The 15,884-nt window shown below is 48.1% G+C and overlaps 1 protein-coding gene and 5 non-coding genes across 6 annotated transcripts; 5 read left to right on the top strand and 1 right to left on the bottom strand.

Annotated features, from left to right (window-relative positions):
- Positions 1 to 2,671: 2,671 nt before the first annotated feature.
- On the top strand, positions 2,672 to 2,743 carry Trnap-cgg. The gene has a single exon. It is a non-coding gene; the product is annotated as a tRNA-Pro (tRNA).
- A 574-nt stretch (positions 2,744 to 3,317) lies between these two features.
- Positions 3,318 to 3,389, top strand: Trnad-guc. The gene has a single exon. It is a non-coding gene; the product is annotated as a tRNA-Asp (tRNA).
- Positions 3,390 to 3,993: 604 nt separating this feature from the next.
- Trnag-ucc lies at positions 3,994 to 4,065 on the bottom strand. The gene has a single exon. It is a non-coding gene; the product is annotated as a tRNA-Gly (tRNA).
- Positions 4,066 to 4,685: 620 nt separating this feature from the next.
- Trnaw-cca lies at positions 4,686 to 4,757 on the top strand. Its single transcript has one exon. It is a non-coding gene; the product is annotated as a tRNA-Trp (tRNA).
- A 607-nt stretch (positions 4,758 to 5,364) lies between these two features.
- On the top strand, positions 5,365 to 5,468 carry LOC111818638. Its single transcript, XR_002822587.1, has one exon. It is a non-coding gene; the product is annotated as a U6 spliceosomal RNA (small nuclear RNA).
- Positions 5,469 to 8,811: 3,343 nt separating this feature from the next.
- Aurkb (aurora kinase B) lies at positions 8,812 to 14,385 on the top strand. Its single transcript, XM_004638449.3, has 9 exons — positions 8,812 to 8,893; positions 9,228 to 9,298; positions 10,834 to 10,936; positions 11,012 to 11,063; positions 11,223 to 11,414; positions 11,627 to 11,765; positions 11,864 to 12,012; positions 12,999 to 13,173; positions 13,321 to 14,385. The coding sequence occupies exons 2-9, from the start codon at positions 9,251 to 9,253 to the stop codon at positions 13,501 to 13,503; spliced, it is 1,041 nt and encodes a 346-aa protein (XP_004638506.1). The 5' UTR covers positions 8,812 to 8,893; positions 9,228 to 9,250; the 3' UTR covers positions 13,504 to 14,385.
- Positions 14,386 to 15,884: the final 1,499 nt, after the last annotated feature.

Here is a 15,884-nt window from a genome sequence, read left to right as displayed (position 1 = left end):
GTTCAGGCTGGCTCTGAACTCACAGAAATCCTCATATCTCAGCCTCCAGAGTGCTGGGTTTACAGGCATGTGCCACCATATCTGGTAGAAAATGTATTTATATACAATGGAGTATTACTCTCGCATAAAGAAAAACTTGAGTCATTTTAGGAAAATGGATGCTGCTTGAGACTATAATCTTAAGTGAAATAAATTAGACACACAAGTTTAAACACTGCATAGTTTCTCTTATGTGAGAAATCCAAAGGGTTAGTGAGGAGCACAGAATGGGACAGAGACTAGGAAGTAGGAAGTGCCTGTTCTAATGGTAAGGGGAACAAGTGTGAGGAGTGAAGAAGGGAAAGGGGAAAAAAGAACAGAAGGGGAAAATTGGTAACAAAGCTTTTGTAAATGGAGAGGGGATGAAGGGTTGAAGGGAAAGGAGAGGAATGGGAAAAAAAGAATCAGGATATATTATACAGGTTCCCTATGATGAATGTGATCAGTATGTACAACAAATATGTGTGAATTTAAAAAAAGTCAAAAATTAAACTCATTGAAATCCTCCCTATTGTGGTATCCATCTGAAAGACTACGATCCTGATGAGACTGTTTGCCTAGAGACGCCTGAGCTGAGAATGAGACAAGCAGAAAGCAAGGGCTTGTCAGAATCCTACCTATTAGTGTCTGCGTGTCGGGAAGGGCCCAGTTCTACAAGCTTCGTGACTGTCTGTGGACTGGCCATGGAGCACGATGGTTCACTCAGCCCAGGACAGGGCCTCTGTCAGTCAGACGCCTGGGGAAGGACTTCCAGGGGCAGGTTACAAGTTGAGTCCATCTGATTTTTTTCTCACAAAAGAGAATAACGGGGAACATAGTGTCTCACTATATATTTCAGCTGGCCTTAAATAGCCCAGGCTAACTTCACAGGCATCCTTCTGGGTTGGGATTACAAGTGTGCACCACGATACCCAGCTCCACCAAATCTTTTGGAACTTTTATTTTTTTTATTATTATTTTTTATTTTTTTTCCAGATAGTTCACACAAATTTATTAAAATTGGCATCTTTAACCTTCTCTTCAGTGAACATCCATCTGATTGCCTTTGTAAGGATAAACTGTGCCCACTGATGCCATGCCATAGCCCTTGAAGACATGAGGACAAGGAAGGGTTACCTCCATCTCCTCAGTCATGAGTTCCTTTGGGAGGGAAGTTCTGTCTTCCTGCATTATTTGAACTCGAGCTCAAGTCATCTTGCCTCAACCTGTCCAGTAGATGGGCGCAACCTGGCTTGTTTATCTTTAGTTCTTGATTCTTTCCTGAAAACTTCTCCCATGATACATCACAGCCATGGCAACTCCAAGTACCTTCATAAGCTCTGCAAATTCTGGACCAAAGCAAGCCATCCAGATGTGTAATTATTCAAGCAAAGCTGGTCCAGCTAAGCCAGACCAATTACACCAGGCATGCTGGCACACAGCTGTAATCCCAGTACTCGGTAGGTTGAGGCAGGACAATGTTGAGTTCATGACCAGCTTGAGCTACAAAGGAAGCTCAAGGACAGCCTGAGCTGCACTGTGAGACCCATTTCCACTTCAGGCTTTCCCGAGAACCTGTATACCCATGGCTGGTGGCTTCATGCTTAGGACCTTAAATTCTCATCCTTTTTGCCACATAACTGACCATCAAACGCCAAATTCCACTTGTGTAATTCACCATTCCGGAAGCCAGGTCACACCGCTGAAAGCTTTTGGAACTTTTAGAAGTACAAGTGTGATACGTATTCTCAGAGCTTAGAGGCTCGCTGTTGTCCATCACACCAACTTGGGGGACAGCTGATGGCCTCAAAGTTAGGCCTACTGGCCTAGGGCTACACTCATGTGACCAGCCCCTCGCCTCCTGAGGTTCTTAGGCAGCCTGGAGGAAGGTCTCCTGGGCGGACCTAGCGGGAGCTGGGAGCTGAGGCTACACCCCTTGTAGGAGTAACCTGATTCTAACAGGCTGGAAGCTGGGCATCAGTTTCCACAGGGATGTCAGGGGTCATGCACCATCTTGGCTGGACTTCACCCTACTCTGTAGGAAAAACAGGACCCCTCCTCTACTCTACCAGCCACACTTCTCAGGAACATCTCCACCTCAGATCTTTTTTTGGCCACAGGAAGAATCATCTTTGTCTTTCAGCAGGGCACTGTCAAGTGGTGTGGGGAAACCGTAGGCTATTGACACCCATGACAGTTACCCCAGTGTTGCAGTGCCCATTAGGCGGGTGGTGTTCACCTAGGGAGTTCTGGACTCTTGAGTGTTCCAAGCCTTCCTGAAATTAGGAAGGTCTTCACTGCAGGACTAGGTCTGAGGGCTGAGAGAGGGGAACGTGGAGACCCCAGGCAAAGCTAGTGCGCAGGACCCCTCGCCACAGGCAACAGGAATCTGGCAACTTACTCCAGAAAGGTGGCCCTGGAGACAGACCCAGACCATTCCCTCCCACTTCCTCCACACTATGTCCTGGGTGGAGTTTCTATATAGAGTTAGTGGTCCAGAGATTCCTAAGCAAATGCTCTAGGGTACAGTATTCAGCGGTGGGGAGGGTGTTCCCTGAAGTGCTCCAGGGCATTCCCACCGCTCGTGATGGCCTAAGGAGCACAGCAAATGTCGTACGACCTCTAAGAGTATCCGCGGCTAGCACCACATGTCGGCTCGTTGGTCTAGGGGTATGATTCTCGCTTCGGGTGCGAGAGGTCCCGGGTTCAAATCCCGGACGAGCCCGGTTTTTATTTTTAGAGCGTGGGTCACAGAGGGTCTGGAAGCTATATAGGATAAAGATCAGTGTTAACTACTTTTGATGAACTCTTTTGTTCTGAAAAAAAAATATCCTGGTGGCGCAGAGAAGCTCAGAGAGCAGTCTCTCCGGGCGTGCTAGATAGAACACAGGTGCGACCCGTCTTCTTTAAGACTTACTCTGATCCCTGTCTCCCTGCTTGGTCCTCGCTGTAGCCTCCAGCGTTGGTTTCAGTCTGTTTGATGTTGGGCAACCTCCAGTTGTGGATAACTGCTGGTGGTTGCAGCTGGGAGCTGTCTGAGCCGTGCCTGGCCAGCGAAGGATTCAGAACTCGGGTTTCCGCACTCCCTCTGCTTCGGTTACTCCTACTCGTTTCATCTTTTCTGGGACTCGCCTTCACTTACTGTCGAAAAATGTGTAATTGGTTTCTGTATTGGATAGTATTTCTCGCCGGTTGAGAAGAAAATCTTCAAGCAACCCACACTAAATTAGCATGCTGAGCACCAGCTACGGTACCTCTCAGCTTGATCAGGGATCCGGAGAAGCATATGTCTAGCTCGCTCCTCGTTAGTATAGTGGTGAGTATCCCCGCCTGTCACGCGGGAGACCGGGGTTCGATTCCCCGACGGGGAGGTTTGCATTTTAGCTCTTTTCTTGGCTTTATATAAATCCATTAAACCTCATTTATATAAATACATTAAATCCCATTTCTTAACTGACCACCGGAGTGGAACCTTCAAGTGAGAACTGAGTGTGCGAACAAATTGCCACTTAAGGAGCAGCTCATTACTCTCCTAGAAGTGTTTGTGGACGATAATTTACAAAACACAGATTTTAAAAAAAGAACCAACGACGTCAAACAGCCCACGTGATTGGCGCTCAGCCTCCCACCTCCTACCCAGGCTGGCAGCGCGGGCGTTTCCAGTCGCAGCGTGCAGCTTTGTCCGCGCCGGCAAGCTGTGACACCCCCATTTCCGGTCCCCGTAGCGAAGCTGGGTTTAGGGCTTCATTTTCCCCTTCTTGTGTCTGTGTCCGTGTCCGTGGGCTTGTCCCTCCATCCGCAAAGCCTCTGCCGTGCTGGGCGAAAATTGCCGCGGGGAACCTCGCTCAGGAGGAGGGTGGCGGAAGCCCGGATTCAGGAAAAGTAAGAGGCCGGACCCCTCGGAGCGGGAGGCTCCCCATGACAGCCTTCAACCCACCAAGCCCGGGGTCTAGGAACAAGTGGGAAAAAGACTGCTGCGTTGGCCGGGAATCGAACCCGGGTCAACTGCTTGGAAGGCAGCTATGCTCACCACTATACCACCAACGCCGATGTGCAGCTTTCTCTCATGCTCTTATTCAAGACTGACTTTCGTTAATCTGCTTTCTCAATCTACCTGGATGTGGACTGAGTCGGGCAGTAGCCGCCAGCTCAGAAGGTCGAGCCGAGCCCAGGCGGCGGTCACTTCCGAGCGTGGACGTTTGAGCGGGGCCGGACTCCTGCCACCGCTAGAAATGCTGCTCCTGCCGCCCGACAGTTCCGGACTATCCCCAACCTAAGAATGAGGAACCGAGCTCCAGGGAAGCGAAACAAGGCGCTACTGAGTCACCAGCCAAGCTGAGATTAAGTTTAAGATTTATGCAGGCGGACAACAGTGACACCGAGGGGACGTCCTCCCCAAAAGTTCAAAACACAGAAATCGCTACTCTGTTGAATGAACTGACAAGGTTAAAGAAATGAGCTTTAATAAGCTAAATATACCTTCGCGCCACTTGTATCTTTTCGTAGTTTACCAAGAACGTGAGTTTAATTCCCGGTGCATGCGCGGACACTCTGGACCGCCCGCAACACCGCGCGCGGCTCCGAGGCGGGATCTGAACGCCAAGCTCCGCCCCTTACTGCTGACGAGGCATCTGTTCACGAAATCTGCCAAGCGCTAACTTCGGGGAGGCCTCGTGGCGCAACGGTAGCGCGTCTGACTCCAGATCAGAAGGTTGCGTGTTCAAATCACGTCGGGGTCAAAGGTTTGCCTTTTCTATTTTAAAAACCACTTTAGCTGGAGACTTCTAAGTCTCCTTTTTATAGAGACTTTTTTTTGGGAAAAGTAAGACTTTTGTTTTCTGTGATCACCCCCTCAAGGCACTGAATGTCTCCTAAAATACTAGGGCACTTTTATTTTATTTTGCTGTTTCCATCAAATCGACAGATTAAAACAGTAACACCTTTAATCTCAGATGGTTTGGCTGGGCTGCCATAATAAAATTTGTTAATGGACTATCTGCAACTTTTCTTCAGAGAATGCATTTGTAGCAATATATATATATATATATATATATATATATATTCCGTATTAGAAAGAATGTAGAATGTAGTAATAATTATTTGTTAAAGCAATAACTCTCATTTATAATCATTATCCTAAAATACTTTTCTCTTTGGCAATTTAATTTACTTTTATCAGTAGTATAACAGAAATATAATTCTATAGTCCTAAATTATAATTTTACTGACCACCTAAAAGTTTTGATAGTTCTATAAATTATTACAGCAATTTCCCTAAAGTTAGACATTTTAGTTTTCTGATAATCTGCATTTTTTCTTACTATTTAAACTATTTAAAGTGTTCCCGTGCTCGCTTCGGCAGCACATATACTAAAATTGGAACTATACAGAGATTAGCACCGCCCCTGCGCAAGGATGACATGCAAATTTGTGAAACGTTCCATATAAATAAATAAATAAATAAATAAATGTTTCCAAGAGCATCATTGTGCATGTTTTTATCCTCATTGAATTAGATCTGTGGCATAAATTCCTGAAACTTTGGTTCCCAGCTGAAGTTCTCCTTAGCTGCACTTCTGATGGTGCTGTCTTCCAAGGGGCTGTGTGCCTCCTTCAAGCAAAAGCCATCTTTGTTTCTTTTTTCTTTTTTCATTACTTTTTTCCAGTGCTGGTTTCTTGTAGTCAGAGTTAGAGACAAAACTGTTTTATGTGGTTTTTCTTTTTTTAAAGTGTTTTTCATTGTCTCTGATTAGCTTGCTGTGGGACACAAAGGTGTTAAATACAATCGTTGCCTTTGACTGGATTCTTCAGCAGCCCCTAGAAGCCTGGAATCACAGGTACTTTTGCTGCTTCAGCTATCTGAGAAAATACAAAGAAATCCAGGCTGTCATCCACTTCTTTTCTCCCCACAACACACTCAGAAAGGCATTGTTTTTCCCAATGGGAAACTTCTTCCCTCGACATCTTTCCTCCACTCAGTACTGGCCGTGCTACTGTGAGAAACTAGGGTGGCTGGCGAGGGGCCCGGGTCATTGCCCCTGTCCACACAGTAGCTGCCCACCAGGTTTGAGCCTGCCTCATCCTCCCCCATCCGCCAGAGCCATCCCTGTGTCTCCTGTACCAAGACAGAGATAGACAGTGGATGACCCTTGCCGCCAAGCCACCCTTGCAGGAATTGTGAATCTGCTTATGACGGGTCGCCTAAGGCACACTGGCCACCCAAGCCCTGCTTGCACTCGTTATTTTAACGAGAAGATGCAAAATGACACTTTTCTTTCTTTTGGTCCACATTTACTAGCACATACACAAGCATATATGTATTAATAACAAAATAAGGATACTCTCTGGCCTCCTAAGTAGCCGGGACTACAAGTGTGCATACCCCTCCAGCCTGGTTGTGTTCTTTACCTGCTGTGATCCAAACTTTCATTACTGAGGGCCTCAAACTCAGAGAAATCCTCCTGTCTTAGCTCCCAAATGTGAGCTAAGACAGGATTATGCCTGGGATCACAGACATGTGCCACCATGTCCAGCCTCACTTGTTTTAAAATTTGCCTGGGTCTGCTCAGGCTGCCCTTACAAAATGCCACCACCCTGATGTATAAAGTGCACAAAACAAAGCAAAGCAAAACAAAACAACCAGTGAAGGGTCAGAATGAAGGCTGGGAATGCAGTCAGTGCAGAGGTGCTAGGTTCTATCCCCAATACTTTTAAGGACAAAAAAAAAAAAAAAATCTTTTAAGAACAAAGTAGTAGTCACACAAGAATAAAGCATACTTCCAAGAGAGTGAATTTGAATTTTAAGTATGCCTGATCCAGGAGAACAGAACATAATTTTGAACAGAGTTGCACTTAATTGCTCTCAGTATAGATAGGTGGCACTCAGAGTGTGGTCCACATTGGCCCAGGACAATGTAAAAGTTTAGGATAAGTATATAAGAATTCTTATAGCATTCATCAGATCACTCATATATATTGACTATTTGGACAGATGTATTTGGACAGGATATCATGTCTGCATCTTGTACTATGAATAACTACTATGAAGACAACAATATGCAATGTATTAATTACTGAAACTGTCCTACTAATCAATTTTGAAACTGTCTCATTGCTATTTGTTTCTCAATAAAATTAATTAAAAAAGAAAGATGTGGTCTTGTAATTTTTTATTTTTTTAGATTTAATTTTCTAAGGAATACATTTGCATTGCTTTGTTTTTGCAATACTGTGGATTTGTTATGGTTTGTGTCTAGTTGTCCCCCTAAAGCCTCATGTAGCCATGGGGTGGACTTCTAGAGGTTGTGATTAATTCTAATACTGGGATTATGGGTGGGTATAAATGCTGCTGGGATTATGGGTGTGAGTGCCACACCTGCCCTGCGGCAGACAGCCTGGACACAGTAGAAGGAAGGGGGAGAGGCTTGCTCTTCGCCCTGCTCCTGTTTTATTGCTGTTGCTGTTTAGCTGTTTTCTGCTGCCATGAACCGCTGTCCTCTGCCATGTGCCTCTCTACGCTGCAGCCAGCTGAGTATGGACTGAAACCTCCACAAACTGTGAGCTAAACAAACCTTTCCTTCCTTAATTCTGGGTGTCGAGTATTTTGTCTCAGCCACAAGAGAAAAGTAACTGAGACAGGATTCAAACCAGGGCCTTCACACTAAGATACATCCACAGCACTTTTCAAAATTTCATTTTGAGACAAGGTCCCCCTGAGTTACCCAAGCTGGGCTCAAACTTTTGCGATCCTCCTGCCTCAGTTTCCCTAGGTGCTGGAAGTACAGGAATCCATTAACACAACCAGCTTGTATTGTATTTCATAGAAGTATTGATTTGTAGCAGATTGAAAATATTCGATAGTTTGGACAGGATATCATGTCTGCATCTTGTACTATGAATAACCACTATGAGGACAATATGCAATATATTAATTATTGAAACTGTCCTACTAATCGGTTTTGAAACTTTCATTGCTATGTTTCTCAATAAAATCAAGCATTTTTAAAAAGAAAATATTCAAGATTTCATTAAATCACTTGGGAATGTGAGTAGAGAACAGTTTGTTCGCTAAGCTGTCAGGCATGTGGAGCTGTGATAGATTTTGCTTTTGTTTCTTGAAAGGCGCAAATGCCAATCCTATACGGCCCATCAAGTATTTCTAAAAGGCCCAAAATCTTTTGCCAAGAAGTGCAGGTAGAAATTTAAAGATTCTAGGGATATTGTACTGGATCTCTGAAAAGTATTCCACCCATACACTCTATCCTCGACATGTTTTCAGCAAGGTCATGATTTAAGGTATGTAAGTTTAAAAAAATGAAAATAAAAAACTTTAAAGTATATGGGAGGATGTGCCTAGGTTACAGGCAAATACTATGCCATTTTATGAGGGACTTGAGCACCAACAGTGTTTGGTATCCGTGGAGTTCTGGAGCGAATCCCCCCCACAAAGACAGCGAAAAGACGATTGTATTTAGAGATTTTATTAAGGGCAGCATTTAAATTCTGATAAGAAAGGGGCAGTTTAACAAATGGTCTTCGCACAACTGGTCTCTGCCTGGCAGACAACAAATATAAACCCTACTTCTTGCGTGCTTAAGAACAAACTCTGGCCATATTAAACTTTCTAAAAATAAGGCCTTGACTCGGGAGCCTGGGACGGCGCGTGCGGCGGGTCACATCCTGCCTCCTCTATTGGGTCTCTGAGATGACGTCACGGTGTCCAGCCAATGGAGATCGCGCATCGGGCGGCGCACCAGCCAATGGGAGCGGGGCGGGAGATTTGAAAGTGTCTGGGCGGGGACGGGCTCCGGCGAACTTGCCAGCTTGCGGGGAGCGGGAGCGGCGCGGCAGCTGGGCTGCGGGCTCTAGGCTCCAGGTGAGCTGCTCTTCGCGGCTGACCCTGCTTGATCTCCTTTCGCGGGCGATCGGGCAGGTCGGGGGTCCGTTGGGCCGGCCCGCGCGCACCCCACCGTGTGCTGCGCGTTCAAGGGTGGGAGTGGGGGGTCCTAGAGATGGGTGGGAGAGGCAGCAGGGCGGGCGCGGGGAAGACCAAGTCCCGGCGACTCCCAGACCCAGGCCAGTCGGCTGACCGCCCCCTTTCCCCAGCCCGAGGATAGCGCTTCCGGTTAGATCGGTCTGATCTCTACTTCCCTCTCGTCCTTTTTTTTTCTTTCCCCCCCATCTCACAGCTCTTTGCCTTCTTCGCCCAGCTCTCCTCCCCCTCTCTCTGAGGATGGCCCAGAAGGAGAACGCCTACCCCTGGCCCTATGGCCGGCAGCCGGTAAGGCCCTTCCCACTTGCCCCGCCTCCTCTCCTACGGGCAGTTCTGCCCATCAGGCTCTTAGCAGGGACCCTAGTTTGCTACAGAGCCGGTCTCGACCTGCGCAGCCATATCCAGTCAGATGCTACCAATCTGAACAGTGACTTCAGCTTTGGAGAACAGCTGCAGGACCGAGCCCACCTGTGACATACAAATGATATCCTGGACGGGGCAGTCAGGGTCTGGCCTTCAGGCCATGGTTCCCAGCCCTTACCCTGAGAAGATAAACTGGGCAGAAGTAGACTCTGGAAGAATATAGATAACGTTGCTGTTGAATAGGTCCAGGACAAATCTGAATTAATCATTTGGAATTTAGTTTGGGGGCAGGGAAGGGATCAAGCCCAAAGCCTCTGCATGCTAGGTAAGTGCTCCGCCGCAGGCTACACTTCCAGCTCTAGGATTCATTTTAATAACTGGTGTAAAGATCCAAATCTATTTTCCAGTTATAAAAATGCCTTCCATTGAGTATTCTACCCTCTGACTTGAAATAATGCTTTTATTTTTATTTATTTACATATATATTTTATTTATATATTTTTTGAGACAGGGTTTTGCTTTGTAGTTCAAGCTGGCCTTGAACTCACAGCCCAGGCTGGTCTCCAACTCACAGTAACCCTCTTGCCTCAGCCTCCTGAGTGCTGGGATTACAGGTGTGTGCCACCACATCCAGCGGTGCCTAAAAAAAAGAAAGAAAGAAAAAACTGATATATCCCCCATATGTTTCCTGGACTGTTTTGTTTAGTTTGGTTGTTAATCTGCAAATCGAAGGGAACAGATGTTGGGGGGGGGGAGCCTGGGGCTTTCTAATCTTAGCTGAAGAAAGAGCCCTGCTCTCTTATGGGGTTAGTTAGCCCCAGGAGTCCATTGGTTCCCTGGCCTAATCAGCTCCCTCCATTCTGGAGCACTTAGTGAGGCTGGCAAGGGGAATCTGAATGAGGACCCCATCTCACTTTTACCTTGGTCACTCCTGAAAAGAACTGAGTCTTTTATCCAGAAAACATGAAAGTGAACAAGTAAGTAGTCCGAAGCCAACAGACTAGCCCTTGGTGTCCCTAAATAATCTTTTGCAGCAAAGTGTTAAATATTGGTGTTTGCTTTAACATTTAAGGCCTTAAGGGCACTAATCAAACTGACATGGCCAGAGCATTTTTAGGGACTTTGAGAATGCCCCTGTGCTAAACTCTTTGAATTGTGGGTATCCACTGTCCCCTGAGATGGGGGCTAGGAGGATAACGAGATAGGGACAGAGGTGTACAGATTGAGCAGCTACATGCCTGAGAAGGTAGTGTAGACCCAAAGCAGAGGTGAAGTGTGATGTGTGGCACCAAGTCCTTTGTTGATTAGCAGTCCTCAGTGAGCAGAAGCTTGCTTGGTATTTTTCTTGGAATAAAGGGTGGGTGGCTTTCTACCAAGTGGCGGAAATGCCGCTTGCAGCACATTCCACTCTGGTCACCAGGACAAAGGCACTCTCAGAGCCCCCTCCTGCTTCTTCCCAGTCTCAATCAGGCCTGAGTACCCTGCCCCAGAGAGTTCTGCGGAAGGAGCCTCCCACCTCGTCCACGCTTGTCCTCATGAACCGCTCCAATAGCCAGTCTTCAGGTAACTGGGCTAAGGACAGGGCTGACCAGAGGGGACCAGTGTGGGAGGACCACAACTTACCTGCGCTTCCCTTAGCTGTCGCTGGCCAGAAGGCAGTGGAGAACAGCAGTGGGGTGCCCAAATTCTTGTAAGTGCCCAAGCCTGGGGGTGGAGAGAGGGTGCTGGAAGGGTGGAGGGAGAGAAAACCCGGGATGTCAAGCCTATGGTTGGAAGGAGTGGGGTGGAAGCAAGTGTCTAGGAGGACTAACTAGCCAGCACTGAGCTACTCCTCCCCCCTTCTGATCAGGCGGCCCCTCACCATCGATGACTTTGAAATTGGGCGTCCCCTGGGCAAAGGCAAATTCGGAAATGTATACTTGGCTCGGGAGAAGAAAAGCCATTTCATCGTGGCGCTCAAGGTCCTCTTCAAGTCTCAGATCGAGAAGGAGGGCGTGGAGCACCAGCTGCGGAGGGAGATTGAGATCCAGGCCCACCTGCAGTACGTGTGTCTCCCCCAAACCTGAGCCCCTCTGCCCTCCTCCTCAGCCCCTTGCTGCACCCTGATACGCAGGCTGCTGTCTGCACAGCTGTGGCCAGTGAGCCTCCCCAGCATCAGTCCCTGCCTCCTGACCTCCACTTCCCCTTAGGTCTCTTCATCTTCCCCGGCTTCCTTGGAGTTGTTGCCTGAGGCACCCTTTTGTCTTCCTTCAGGCACCCCAACATCCTGAGGCTCTACAACTACTTCTATGACCGTCGGCGCATCTACTTGATTCTGGAGTACGCCCCTCGTGGGGAGCTCTACAAGGAGCTGCAGAAGAGCCGCACCTTTGACGAGCAGCGGACAGCCACGGTCGGGGCGGGTGGGCACCGGGGGTGCCACAGGGAGGGCTGGAAACTGGGGCCGTGCTGCGTGTAGTGGCAGCCTGATTGCTTGGTCTTGGTCCTCAGATCATGGAGGAGTTGGCGGATGCTTTGATATACTGCCACGGGAAGAAGGTGATTCACAGAGACATAAAGCCCGAGAATCTGCTCCTAGGGCTCCAGGGGGAGCTGAAGATTGCTGACTTCGGCTGGTCCGTGCATGCCCCCTCCCTGAGGTACGGGGAGCCAGGAAACCAGTCCTGAGAGCGCTATCCAGGTCCACACAAACCCCCTCCGAGTCTGGGTCCCCAGAGACACCGGGGTTTAATCCCAGCGCTCTGGAGGCTGAGGCAGGGGGTTGCTACGAGTTTGAGGCCAGCCTGGACCTACATAGTGAGTTCAAGGCCAGCCAGAACTACGGGGTGAGCCCTTAAAACAAAAACAAAACCACCAAAAATAAGTAATTCTAAGATGGCAAAGCAAAGGGCCAGCCAAATAGCTCAGTGGATTAAAGTGCCTGCAAATAGGCGCAGGGGCCAGGGGTTCCATTCTTGGGCCTGCCATGCTGGCCCTGCCACCAGGGCGTGCCAAAATGGCGACTGAGACTGGGAGTGGTGGCGCATGCCTGTAATCCCAGCACTTGTGAGGCTGTAAACAGGAGAATCACTATGAGTCGGGTCTGATCCCAGAACACCCTGTAGACCCTTCCCTAAAATAAATAAATAATAAAATGGCCAAGCATACCTATCATCTCAGCACTTAAGAGGCAGGAGGCATCAATAGGAGTTTGAGGCCAGCCTGGACTACATAGGGAGACCCTGTCTCAAAAATTCTCAGATGAACATTACCCTTCCACTGTATACTTTTTCTTTTTCTTTTTTTACCCCCAGTATTGAGGACTGAATGCAGGGGTGCCCAAATCTTAGGCAAGCACCCTACCACTGACCCACACCCTTGTCTCTTCTTTAAAACTTGTGCTCAGGATTGCCCAGGCTAGCCTTCTACCTGTGATCCTCCCGCCTTGGCCTGAGCTTCCAAGTGTGGACCTGTGCCCCAGTTTACCAGTTATCTTAGTAAGATGCAGGCCCTCGCGGGACTTGGGTTCACATCCTTATCCATCCCTACCCCCGAGGTTGGAACACCCCAGTGCCTGCTATCAGGCAACAGGGAAGGAGAGGCCATCTGGCCCCAGGGCCTCTGCCCAATTCCTTCATCTCCCCAGGAGGAAGACAATGTGTGGCACCCTGGACTATCTCCCCCCAGAGATGATCGAGGGGCGCACACACAATGAGAAGGTGGATCTGTGGTGCATTGGGGTACTCTGCTACGAGCTGCTGGTGGGCAACCCACCCTTTGAGAGTGCCTCGCACAATGAGACGTACTGGCGCATTGTCAAGGTGAGAGGCTATGCAGGTCTTGGTCAGCTGTAGATGCGGGACTGGGGGTGGCCAGAGTGGGTTGCAGGCCCCCGTGGGTCCCTGAATAGGGTGGACACTCTGGGAAAACAACACAGACAGCCCTCCCTTCTCTCTCCGCACCTGCAGGTAGACCTGAAGTTCCCCGCTTCTGTGCCCGCAGGGGCTCAGGACCTCATCTCCAAGCTACTCAAGCATAATCCATCTGAACGGCTGCCCCTGTCCCAGGTCTCAGCCCACCCTTGGGTCCGGGCCCACTCCCGCAGGGTGCTGCCTCCATCTGCCCTTCAGTGTGCACCAAGTGTCCATTGATTTGGGGTGTGTGTGTGTGTGTGTGTGTGTGTGCGCGCGCACGCGTGCGCGCGCGTGTGTCTGTGATTGTGCAGGGGAAAGGAGGAGTTTGGCTGGTTCCCTTATATGTCTTCTGCCTCCTTTTTATTTAATAAACCTGTAGCTTTTTGTACTGGTGAGTGCAGAGGTTTCTAGGTGAGGCTATGCTGGGGAGGACGCTTCCTTTAGGAGGGGTAACTGCTGGGGGTGCTGTCATCCCCCATGGCACCCTACCTTCAGCTCTTGAGGCCACCTGCTCAGCTCCCAGCTGCTCTCCTGCTCCTTCTTTTCTCCCTCCCCACTCCTTCCTTTCTCAGCTCTGACTTTTAGAGTCTGGTGTGCTGGAAGACCTTAGCTCCACACTGTGTTTTGAGACAGGGTCTCACCAAGTAGGCCAGTAGCAGGCTGGCCTAGAACTTGTAGCAATCCTGCCTCAGCCTCCCAAGTGCTGGAGCTATAGGTGCCTGCCACCTTGTCCTACTTCCCCACTGTTACACTTGATCTCTAGCCATCTCCGTGTGTCTTCTCTGGGCTCCTAGTATTTTCTTCTTGCCTTTTGTCTGGCCCTTGCCAACCTAGAAGCAGCTGAGCATAGCTGTATTGGAAAAAGTCACCTAACACAAAGCCTATTTTGTACCAATTGTTCAATATCTTGTAGGTTATTGAGTACTGTACTGAACGCAGAGCCTTTGGGCTTTTGGCAGGGGGTACACTTTTACAGCATCATGAAGTCAAGAAAGCAGGGATCAAATAATTGTAAGTCAGGGCTAGAAATACAGCTCGGAATAGAGCCCTTGTCAAGCGTGTGGCAGTCCTGAGTACTTCTAAAACAATTATGGACTTTATAATGTTTTAAGTCACATGTTTCCAGTGGCTTTGCACGGAAGTACATTCCAGCCCCCCCCCCTTTTTTTTTTTGGTGGAACCAGGGATTGAACTCAGGCCTTTGCACTTGCCGGGAAAGTGCTTATTCCACTGAGCCATCTCCCCGGCCCCAAGCCGGTTTTCATTAAAAAAAAAAAAATCATTTGTTACAGAGTCTGACTACACAGTTCAAACCTGTAGTGATCCTTCTGTTTCTGCTTCCCCAGCACTGAGATTACTGGTGTGCACCACCACACAGTTCCAGGGCCCAGGTAATGGGCTGAGGGTTTAGCTCAGCAGCACAGCACCTGCCTGCAAGTGCAATGTTTGGAGTTTGATTCCCAGTACCCAGCCCCCGCCAAAAACAAACAAAAGATACCGCCATGGAATCCTGCCTCAGCCTCCCTCCCATACTGCTGGGGTTATAGGTGTGTACCATCACATCCAGCTACAGTGCTACTAAAAGTTTTCAGTTATAGCATTACCTATTGTTTTCCTACCATAAAGCTTAAAGACTGTAGGACTGGAGTTTTAATTCAGTCGTAGAACAAAACAAAGTCCTGAGTTTGCTTTCTAATAATCCTTTTTTTCTAGGAAAAGGATTTTACTCTTTTTCATCCCACTGCCACCAGTTTTCTGCCTCCACATTCTCTGACGCAATGACATAATTTGGGCTAGGTTTATTCATCTGACAATTGCACTGAGCACCTTCTACAAGCTCTCTGCTAAAAGTTAGAGGTGAAGAATTTTTTTTTTTTTTTAAATCTGCACCTAGGGAGCAAGGATACAGCTCAGTGGCACAGCACTGGCCTGGCAAGTGCAAGGTCATGAGTCTAATTCCAGTACCCCCCTCCTCAAAAAAAAAAAAAAAAAAAGTTGTCCCCAGGAAGTTTCAATGTGTAAAGAGCTGATGTTCAGTGTTTCCGGCCTGTCTGTGAGACTGGCGTCCCCTGCTTTCCTGTCTTACACAAGCCCCGGGCATCCCTGAAGTCGGTTGTCTCAGGGCATTTCCTCAGTTCTCAGTGGATATAGATCCCTGACCCACCTCCAAATTCTCCCCAGTGTAAGTTCCTAAGCCGTAAATACCCACCCAAGCATCATCCCCTTGCGCCACATGCCTCACGGGTGGTGTCCTTTGCTATTATTCAGGTCTCAGCATTCTGTAATGAGCACTACTCGTTCCTCTGATTGAGGAATATATGTTTCACATTTTAAAAGTTGCAGTGGTCCTGGTGGTACACGCTTGTAATCCCCACACTCGGGAGGTTGAGGCAGGAGAATGTCCTACAGTTGAAGGCCAGCCTTGAACATGAAATTTTATCTCCTGGATTTTATTTGGAAGAGAGTTTTGCAGGATAGATCAGTCTGGGTTGGAATTTGTTTTCTTGCAAGACTTAAAGTACTTTGTTCCATGCTCTTCTTTTTTTTTTTTTTTTTGCCATAATTTTATTGATAAACAAGTAGCAATGAGACAGTTTCAAATCAAATCGGTAGGACAG

Source organism: Octodon degus, unplaced genomic scaffold (assembly GCF_000260255.1).
Source record: "Octodon degus isolate 3935 unplaced genomic scaffold, OctDeg1.0 scaffold00098, whole genome shotgun sequence".
Lineage (NCBI taxonomy): Eukaryota > Metazoa > Chordata > Mammalia > Rodentia > Octodontidae > Octodon > Octodon degus.
The sequence above is the reverse complement of the archived record's forward strand: the minus strand, read 5'-3'. Positions and strand labels throughout refer to the sequence as shown.

What these genes read in the sequence shown, in the direction of transcription:
- Aurkb (XM_004638449.3), top strand. Translation starts at nt 9,251, where the DNA reads ATGGCCCAGAAGGAGAACGCCTACCCCTGGCCCTATGGCCGGCAGCCG. An exon ending in AGTGGGGTGCCCAAATTCTT is followed by an intron (nt 11,064 to 11,222) that starts GTAAGTGCCCAA and finishes CCTTCTGATCAG; the next exon opens with GCGGCCCCTCACCATCGATG. An exon ending in ACGAGCAGCGGACAGCCACG is followed by an intron (nt 11,766 to 11,863) that starts GTCGGGGCGGGT and finishes CTTGGTCCTCAG; the next exon opens with ATCATGGAGGAGTTGGCGGA.